Genomic DNA, 10,533 nt, shown 5'->3' with positions numbered 1-10,533 from the left:
TTTGAGTGCACATATCATTATTTTAAACTAATATACTCCTATTTGTCTACCAAATTATACCTATTCTACTAAAAATTTGACCAACTAATCCAATCCAAACCAACAAATAAAAGGTCATCCATAGATATGTACGGATTTCGATAAACACAATTGTCATCTAAATTTTCACATACAAACAAGTTAGAAAAGAAAAAAGAACCTATTAGTAGTAATACATTTTGAGTGTGAAATATTTTATTTTTCAAGTTGTTTTCAACATAAAGATCTTTGCCTTGTAGCTGTAATAAAATGGTTAATTTGGGTGAAGAGTCCAAAATAAAAATAGTATAATTATGTCGGACTATACACATTTTATTCTAAATTAAATTTGTAAGAATGATATTAAATTATAAAACATTACCGGGCATCTTGAGGTTGAGGAGGAGAATCAGCACCAGCATCAGCATCCAAATGAAAATAAAAGGGGGCGTTGTGTTAGGCAAGACTAGTATCACTACTTACTAGTACTACTACAAGCAGAACAAAAAATAAATAAAAACTCTTTCAGAAAAAGAGATGAGCCGATGAGGTGCGTGTGTTTAGCCTTTTATTTATTTATTATTTATTATTAGATGTTTTCTTTCCATCCTCAAATGCTCTAAAATGCTCAGAGCTCAGAACTCCCCATCTTCCTCTTCATCCTCATTCTCATCGTTCAAGCTCCATTGTCCTCTCAACACTCATTCCTCACCAGGTTTGTTTTCCTACCATTTATCTCTCTTTCTCTTGTGCTTTACATAAAATTCGGTCCTGATCTGAAAATATTGAGCAAACTTCTTTCTCTCCCTAATGCTCGTTTCGGTTCTGTTCATCATCACATTTATCAGTCTTCTTTAGGGTATTTGCCATGAGAGCTTTATAATTTAAGGACAACTGTTTACCCTTCTCTTTGTAATAATGTTTTAACGTATGAATTTGTTTAATCTTGAAGTTTGCTTCTGCCCATATAATTGTTTTGTTTAGACTGTTAGATCAGTCATTGAAAAAAAAATTGAGCTTTTTTAATCTGAATTTTGATGATCTTGCATTGGGTCTCATCAAGGGTGAGCGAAAATATGGAGTTTTGTTTGTTCATTGAAGGGATTGATGACTTCTATTGTTGGTTTTGTGTCCTGTGGTGATCAAATCATTCCTGCTTCGGATTATTTCCATTCCCGATGTTTTCTGATTCTGTTGAAACCAACATTTGTATAGCCAACAATGTTTAACTATTAGGCCTGCACTCCAAAAAGAAAGAGTCAAGGAAGGGTTATACCATGTGTTTAAAAGAGAATTGCTAAAGGGCATTATGAGTGCCTAACACCATGGTAGGAGGCATACTGCTATATGTGCAATCTAATATTAAAATTAATAAGTATTATGGTTATGTGCAATTATGGGTGACACGTGTTGGACACTTCAACGTGCCAAATAGCAACAGTCATGTTTAAAAGTGTAACTTAGTTCTTAGAACTTAGAAGTACTCGTAGGATAGCTTTGTGCAAAGCATTCTCACTTACAGGTGAAAAAGCAAAAATAAAAATTATCTGGGCCGTTATTTCTTAATTTTTACTTAGGTTTTTTTTTCCTTTTTTCTTTTCCTTCACTAAATGTCCTATTGATAAGTTTTTGTCAACTCGTTAAATGACAAGGTATGGATTCGAGGAATATTGGCAGCTAGCTGTACCGTATAAGCCTATAATACTAACTCTTGAAGAGATGAGCAAAAAGTCAACTTGTTCTTTACACTCACTAGGTTTTTTATTTGCCTTGGTAAATTGTTTGTGTTAATCAATTCTACAAGCAGTAGATACAGGATAGAGAGTCTAAGAGTGAAGAACTCATGTCAAACATTGTAAATATGTTTAAAGGAAAAAAGAAAGAATGAAAAGAAAACAAGTTGAGAAAACAACTTAAACTGAACTTGATGATTAGCTTGATAGAAAGTAGAGATACAAATATACTTAAAGAAAGGACTCCAGAAGGGAAGATTAAGAAGTGGGAGTTGTCTGAGTAGAAAGGGCTGTAGCTACTTATAGACAAGCTATCTACCAATTAATGTAGTTTGACATTCCTGCAGTGTGTTTATCTTCTTTCTCAAAGCCACATTATCATTTTTTAGGGGTAGTTGATTTGTTTTATATATAAAGATATGAAACTGTATTTCAGAGCATCCAACTTGTGTACTCTGTTTCACCAAATCAAGTTGTTTTGTTTTAAAAACTATGAAAAATCAACTGTAATTGCTGCACAAAAGTAAGGGCATTTCATTTCCTTACTGTAAGTTTCTCTCAAGTGTTTAACCATATTATCAATGGAGGAATCTGGGTTCTGTGAAATTCTGGCTCCTGTGAGATTACTGCGGGTAAATAATTTTCCAAGAAATCATTTGCTTCATCAATAACCGAGAAAATTGATTTGTTTTAATTATGTACTCTCTTGCCTCTGACCCAATAGTTTGTCAAACGTTTTCCTTGTGATGTTGAACTATTCAATATATAGCCATTCCTTGTCTGTTAACCTGAAAATTTTCATCATTTTTTTATAAATTTTTTTTTTGGTGCACCATATTAGATGGCTGAAACTTTGTTATTTTCATTTTCTTATGTATGTCATTCTAGCAGGTTGTCTGTTTTTTTTTTGGGGTAATATGAAAGTAGTGATTGGCGATGTAAGATCTGATTAGTAATTGTGCTGTGAACTTGATGACGTTAAATATTGAGAGTTAATACAACAAAGACAAGGTAGGTAGTAGAAAAGAGTGAATATATGTTCGGAATTCATCTGATGAATTAGTTGTAACTGTGGCAACTTGTTGAGATTGTATATCTTAAACTAGTATAATAATACAAATTAGTTGGAGTGTTTTTTACTAATGAACAGTTTAGTTTTTATTTACTTTTATATTGACGTACTAAAAAGTAGTTATTGCTTTTCAATCAGTTTGGAACAAGTACTCTAAAGTTTGTTTGAGCATTATGAATTTTAATGTACTTGCTCTAAATGGTTGAAAAGCAATCACAAATATTGCAAAAATATATTTTAATTATAAATATATTCAAATATAATAAATTAAATCAAACATTTTTTATTTTTCTTCTAAAAAAAATTGTTCTTAGATTTTTTTTATATCAAACACCTCTTGTTCTTATAAAAGAATAAACGCTGGTTTTGTTAATATATTTTTTTTGGAAACACTGTCAAACAGGCCCAGAGAAGCTGTAAAGATGAGTATCACTAGTACTGGAAAGCTCAAATCTTCAAGCTCCGAATTGGACCTGGATCAACCCAATATTGAAGACTATCTCCCGTCTGGAACCTCCATCCAGCTGGAACCTATCAGCAAGCTCTGCCTGTAAATCACTTTCTCTCACTGTATGTTCTGTTTTTATCTTGAGGAAATTGACTGGGAATGAATCAGGAACTAATGTGCTCCAATTAACTCTCTTTTTATGTTTTAGTCGAGATTTACTTGATATTTCTCCAACTCTAACTGAGGCCGCTGGTGCCATTGTGGATGTAAGTGTTCATTTTGGCTTCTTTTTTTTCTCTCTCAAGTTTCTCTGAATTAAGAATATTGAGTTTTTGCTTTTTTGAATTTTGATGACCAGGATTCATTTACACGATGCTTCAAGTCAAATCCTCTGGAGCCTTGGAACTGGAATATTTATTTGTTTCCCCTTTGGTGTTTTGGAGTAGTCATTCGTTATTTCATTCTCTTTCCTGTGAGGTTAGAAGTTCTAAAGTAGTTTGTTGAAAAATTCAAAGATTTTCATGCATTGGTGCTATCTTGCAATACCATCATGGAAAGCTGTGACAATAATGTTAGTGTTAATCACTTTGGTTTGTGACATTATTGCTGCTGTTGTATGAACATATAATAACATATATATAGATTTATGCATATGTATATGTATATACATCTGTAAAATACTGCAGCATTAGTCTTGTTTAGTATGTATCAGATGAACTACATTGGTTGTATAACTGCATATTCTTATGAACTTTGGGGGTATTGTTTTTATGAGCTTATTTCATGCTGGTGCAGGGTTCTAGTGTTGACGATAGGGTGGATAATTTTCCTGTATTCATATATTCCAGTGCACATTCTATTGAAGGGGCATGATAAGTTGAGGAAAAAGCTAGAGGTGAACATTCTCATTTTTTAGTGTCTTTGTGAAATTGTCTTTTGTCTACTAGATTTAGATTACCTGATTGTGTTTATTTCTATCCACTATCCAGAGGTGTTTGGTGGAGTTAATTTGTACCTTCTTTGTTGCATCTTGGACTGGGGTGGTCAAATATCACGGGCCACAACCTAGCATGCGGCCTAATCAGGTTTTCTGACTGTAATTTATTCTTTTAGACATGGACTGTTGTCTCTGTATTTATTCTTTGTTGCATCTTATTCAGTGAGTTTTTGGAATGTTCGTCTTGATCTTTATCATCATGCTTTTTGTGCAGGTTTTTGTGGCCAATCATACTTCCATGATTGATTTCATTATCTTAGAACAGATGACTGCATTTGCAGTCATTATGCAGAAGCATGTTGGATGGGTTGGTAAGTTTATTGCTGAATACAATTATAAGTAAACTTGAGCAGACACTTATTTGATTTGGTGTAGGAATCTAGCATTGAAGATTTATGTGCTCTACAAACTTTTATTTTGGAGTGACAAAAGTATTTTTTGACAGGTTTAAACCACTTTACTTATAAATGTATTCAGTTGTAGAGGTGAAATCTTTCACAGGATTCATCAAAGTTTAGGGCTTGGTTTTGAGTCTTATTGTTTTCATACATACTAGTTTAGATTTATTAGTACCGCTTTTTCTTCTTTTTGCCAGTTAACAGATTTCATGACTAAGCTTCACATTTTCCTTTTGCCGATGTCAAATGTCATGCAATAATTTAATCTTCTCTCTGTACTCCTTGTAAAGGACTATTGCAAAGCACTATTTTGGAGAGTGTGGGCTGTATTTGGTTTAATCGCACAGAGTCAAAGGACCGTGAAATTGTAGCAAAGAAGTAAGTATAAAGTGCTATAAATATATTTTTATATTACAATACTGTTCATGTTGTTGTAATTTGGCTATATACCTTTTCAGATTAAGGGATCACGTGCAGGCTGCTGATAACCCTCTTCTTATATTTCCTGAAGGAACTTGTGTAAATAACCACTATACTGTTATGTTCAAGAAGGTAGTTGTGCTTCTTTCCAGTGTTGCATGTCTTAAGTTTAGTAATCGATGTAGACTTTGGACAATTTTGAACTTGATATTGTGGGCGGTTGGGGTTTTAATTTAAAGAAATTATTTAGTTATTTGATAACCTCTCTAATTTAATTTGTTTATAATGTTTAGGGTGCATTTGAGCTCGGATGTTCAGTTTGCCCAGTTGCAATCAAGTACAATAAAATCTTCGTTGATGCTTTCTGGAATAGCAGGAAGTAAGGAGCTGATTATAGAATACTGACATCTACTGATAGTTATGCATTTGCTTCACAAACGAGACACTTCCTTGTTCAATGAATCTCTCTCTCTCTCTCTCTCTCATTTTATAAGATTCTGATGAACCTGTGCTCTGCATGGAGACAAACAGTCAATCGTGAGCGCTTATATTTTTCCTAAAAAAAATAAAATAAAGAAGAGCGCTTGCTCACAAGCTTGTATGTGAAAAAGGTTGCTCCTGGGCATAGTATAGTGTCAACCATTTGCCACGTTGATTTCGATATTCTGATATTATGTTAAAGAAAACATTGACAGGCACATTTAAGATGTCTTATTTGCACTTTCCAGGCAGTCCTTCACAAAGCATCTGCTGCAGCTTATGACGTCGTGGGCTGTAGTTTGTGATGTGTGGTACTTGGAGCCCCAAAATCTTAGGCCAGGGGAGACTCCCATTGAGTTTGCTGAGAGGTGAATAGTCTTTTCTGATAAGCCTGTGCTTGAAACATTATAGGAAATGGTGTCTTATTAAGACAATTTTCTGAAGGAGGGATTTTGTTCAAATCATTCATGCTTTTGTGCAGGGTGCGGGACATAATATCTGCTCGGGCAGGTCTTAAGAAGGTTCCTTGGGATGGATATCTGAAGCACTCTCGCCCTAGTCCAAAGCACAGAGAGCGAAGGTAAATCATGTTCCCCTCTTTTTTTTTCTTCCAAAATAATCAACAATTCATTAGATTTTGCACAGTCAGTTTCTGATTACATGGCTTATTGCTCATTTTCTGTCTGTGCAGACAACAAAGCTTTGCGGATACGGTGCTACAACGCTTGGAGGAAAGGTGAAGTGAAAATATGTAGGTCGCCTTGTCTAAATTGTGTGTACCAGGTAAATACTTCTGTTTCAATTCACTGTTTGGGTGTCTGGGCATGAAGCTGAAGGATCTTTGAGAAAAAGAGGTAAAATAATGTCATTGGGTCAGTAATCAGCCCCGTTTGGGTGTGCTTTAGATTTTGTTGGAACTTGCCATAAAGCAAAGAAATTGTGTTATCAATTAATTAATTTTGGCTAGTGAATTAATATGTGCGTACTTTCGACGCCATTTTAGTTTCCCTTTTGACGACTCTGTTTTGTACTTTTTTTAATTTTATGGCAGCTGAAGGTTTCTTCTATGGACAATGGCATGGAGTAGCATTGATCATTGTATTACAGTTATGATACTAGAGCATTCGTAATATTCTTCTTAATCTTCCTTCTCAATTAGAGTAATAAGATGTTAGTGTGAGTGCGACTTCAAATTTTTTTTTTTTTTAAAGAAACTACCATAACTTTTTATTAAAAAGAATATGAAGTACAATAGTTTTAATTGGTAAAGAGAATGTCTCTAACTCTAACCAATCATTATGTAGTGCAAACTTAGCTAAAAAAGAGCAAATTAAGTTACATTCGGAAAGTTGACGTACAAGTGTTAAACAAAAAAGTAAAGCAAAGATTGCTTGACAACTGATAGGGCATCTTCCAGCACTAAACTATAGCATCTTTTTAAATAATAGGATACAAAAAAATGCCTGCATTTGTATGTCTTCTTGAATATAAAAAATCTGAAACTAGAAACACAACATAAATTAATTGCACGTTTGCTAAACCGGAATCATAATTGTAATAAATCAATAGGAGAAATAAATAAGAATAAAATATTGAAGAATCAAAATTATTTTATTTCCTTGTTTACTAAATTGACTGGAAAAGGAATCGGAAATATTTTTTTTTTTTACACAACTAGAAAATATAATAAAAATACTTTAATTTGACTAAATTGTCATTTTATAGAAAATGTGTATATTTCAAAGAGAATATTTTTTTTTTGGTAAATTTGCCTTTTAATTTTTAATAATAAAAATAAAATATATAAATTGATTACTAGTAATGTCATTGGTTTAGAAAATGGAAGGGGAAGTATTCCTATTATTTTTTCCCGAATTCATTTGGATCCCATAAAATATTCTTAATATTAAATAAAAGTACACAAATGAATAAAAATCATTACAATACACGTGATTCCCATAGTTGATTAGTAAACATGTCATAAAAGAATTGGAAAGTTCTTTTCTCTAAAGGTAAGACAGTTTCATAGGCGAACAAGGACAATGTCTATTACAGAAGCTCATGGATAAGCCAAAATGGCAAATCATTCCCCAAAAGGACGAGCAAGTGACGCTGAGGCCAAATGACTGACAAACTAAGACACACAAACCATTCGTAGTTGCAGTCGTTAAGAAGTATCAAACTACCATAAATAGTCGGTAAAAAGAGAAACTAAGGAGGCATACCCTCAAAATCCCAAACAAAGGGAAGGTCAAAACTGGCACAAACAACATAACTAACAACATCAAAAAACAAAACTAAATAAAAAAACCAAAATCAAGCAAGAACATCCAAAATATGGAAGGAAATCAGCAACAATGGACCCAATCTACTGCCAAACAAGTAGACCTCCATCTGTCATTGGCGAGAAGAATGAGCGGCCAAAGCACCATTACGAGATCCATCCAAGCTTGCCTTTTTCATTCTCCTTCCACCTCCTTATCTTTTCGTAATAGGACTGAGTGAGCATCAACAAAATTTCTTCCATCACACTTCCGAGAAACAGTTGCCCTTAGAGATCGACACCGACCACCTGCTCCACCAACGGATCTACAATCCAAGCTCACCAGCCCACCGAAACTACAAGGAGAAGGTGTCACCATCGAATCCCTTGAGCAAATCCAAGCCCACCATCGACGAATTTGTGAAAAAGATGTCGAATCTGCATCGAAACCGCCAGAACCAGCTGTTGTTGCCGAGGAAGATGGAGACCCACCACACCAACCTAGCTACACCCATTAGTTGAAGAACGAAGCTTCCCCAGCTAGAGCACGACCGGTGTGCACAAGAGCACTCCGATGGCTCTACCCGAGGGAGCTGCATAATTAATAAATAACTATTAACAAATTGTATATGTGCCGAATAAAGCTCTCTTGGAGCAGCACCTGAATGAACCTACAGTCACTTCAGTATGAAGCCATGAACTGAAATTTAGTTGTATTGCATATAAACAATAAAAGAAAAAGACCGAACTTAATAGAAAATTATGACTTATTTAATTAATATAACAACATTTTCTCTATAATAATTAACAGATAATAATTATTATAACTATTTCAATATTATGTAATATAATTTAAATATTAAAATTTGTACATATTGTGTAATAATTAAATTTAAAATTGCTAAAGACAATTGAGTTTTTTTTTTTTTTAAGCAATGACTTCATTCATTGAAAATAATAAAAACATTTACACGAAGGAAGGAAGAGAACACTCCTCTTGCCAAATAAGTTTTTTATTCACCCAAAAGCATGCACAACAAATCTAAAAATACACAGGTAGAAACTTTACAACAAATCAATACATATAGTCAAGATTCATAAAGATCATCATTATAGGCTCTGTACTAATAAACACTCATAAGTGCCAAGACGAAAACAAGTCTATGTTTGTTTGTAGAATATAAAAGTCCCAAGACCAAAGTAAATCCACCTTTATAGAAAAAAACCTAAAAAGAATTAAATAAAAAATAACTAACTAACAAATGTTTTAAATTAGTTTGGTTTCAGATATAAACATCACTCTTGGTTGATTCCCGTTCACGTGGGAAAGCAAAGTCTGGAATGTCCAAGGATTTCCCAGCCCTTGAACATACCAAAATAAAGCATTCATTAATCCCGGTGACCCTGTTGCACAGGGTTTGCCGATGTACTGTTTACATCAGGGTTCGAATCTACTCCACCAGAAACTCCCCTTGTAGCTGCCTTTTCTGCCTTTTGCACCTGATTTATCTTCACCTTTTCTTCTATTCCATCATACGACCTACTTCCAATTCTGGTTGTAGTAGTTTTCAATTTTTTTCTTACTAAATCTTTCGGATACTCCCTTGACATTCCTTGATTGGTGAAATCTCGGAGGATAGTTGTAACGCCCTGGTTATCCAAGACTATTACATTGTGTATTTTAAATAGTTCTAAACTCGCTAAATGAGTCGTTTGGCCATAAACGTGCAACTGAACGTGATTAACGGTTTAGGGTTAAAAATTTCGGTCAAAAAGAATAGTTATTTTGTTAAAACATTAAATTGTACATGGGTTCCCATAATAATCGTTTACAAAGTTGTTTACAGTTCCAAAAGGGTAATTACAACTCAAAAGTTACAACCCGCCGACCTAAGCGGCAAAAATAGGGTTTAACCCTAGTTCCTCTAAGAAACCTTGGCTGTGGTGGTCAAGTGGCCGCATATGTACACGTCGCCACCAAAGCTCTCCAACTTATGGCTGGTCCAGCTTCCCTTTCCCTTACCTGCACCACATAGCACCCGTGAGCCAAGACCCACCAGAAAACTTAACATGCTCATAAGCAGTGAATAACACGTTACCCAACCATAAAAAACATGCCCAATAGTAATAAACCTACTCATGCATGTATATCATTCATATAAATGACTACAACATCATATGAGGCCAGCTGCCCTAAATAAATGATTAATTGAATCATATCGAGGCCCGTTGGCCAAAACACATGATTAATGAATCATACTGGGGCTCAGTGCCCTATGATATGGGACTAATAAGTCACCCCAGGGCCCATTGCCCTATCCTCTGTATAACTAGCCTTGGAGCTGGCCCAGCGTACCTAGCGCTTAATTTTCCACGACCATTGGGTCGGACAAGTGTATGATGCACTCCTGATTAGGCCTAACCATATCGACCAACGCTCAGCGCGCTATTGCCGCCCTTGACTGATAAGTCAATGCTTTTCGATCAGTGCTATTGTCGTCCTTGTCTTATAAGTCAATTCTTTTCGACTAGCGCTCAACGCTATTGTCGTCCTTGACTCATAACTCAAGCCTTTCTCAGTCAGATAATGTAGACAGACATTCATTATATAACAAATATCCGAACACAGAGCATTCAACATGCTTAATCAATCAATCACAAGCATAATCATAATCATGCACATTTAGAGGGCTCAAGCCCTAAT

At 34.6% G+C, this 10,533-nt stretch overlaps 1 protein-coding gene across 5 annotated transcripts; it reads left to right on the top strand.

Annotated features, from left to right (window-relative positions):
- Window positions 1-419: 419 nt before the first annotated feature.
- On the top strand, window positions 420-6,919 carry LOC133792821 (glycerol-3-phosphate acyltransferase 9-like). Of its 5 annotated transcripts, none has more exons than XM_062230755.1 (14): window positions 420-568; window positions 651-733; window positions 3,227-3,373; window positions 3,480-3,537; window positions 3,630-3,748; window positions 4,067-4,166; window positions 4,261-4,356; window positions 4,483-4,579; window positions 4,957-5,044; window positions 5,125-5,218; window positions 5,380-5,465; window positions 5,815-5,934; window positions 6,048-6,146; window positions 6,258-6,919. In XM_062230755.1, the coding sequence occupies exons 3-14, from the start codon at window positions 3,246-3,248 to the stop codon at window positions 6,304-6,306; spliced, it is 1,134 nt and encodes a 377-aa protein (XP_062086739.1). In that variant the 5' UTR covers window positions 420-568; window positions 651-733; window positions 3,227-3,245; the 3' UTR covers window positions 6,307-6,919. The 5 variants fall into 5 exon arrangements, 4 of the variants coding, with proteins under 4 accessions (XP_062086739.1, XP_062086740.1, XP_062086738.1 ...); XR_009874319.1 differs by lacking the exon at window positions 420-568 and having other exon boundaries at window positions 576-733; window positions 6,258-6,420; window positions 6,618-6,919; XM_062230756.1 differs by lacking the exon at window positions 420-568 and having other exon boundaries at window positions 576-733; window positions 6,258-6,317; window positions 6,618-6,919.
- The last annotated feature ends 3,614 nt before the right edge of the window (window positions 6,920-10,533 follow it).

This window comes from Humulus lupulus, chromosome 1 (genome assembly GCF_963169125.1).
Source record: "Humulus lupulus chromosome 1, drHumLupu1.1, whole genome shotgun sequence".
NCBI lineage: Eukaryota > Viridiplantae > Streptophyta > Magnoliopsida > Rosales > Cannabaceae > Humulus > Humulus lupulus.
This window is presented reverse-complemented; position numbering and strand designations above follow the sequence as displayed.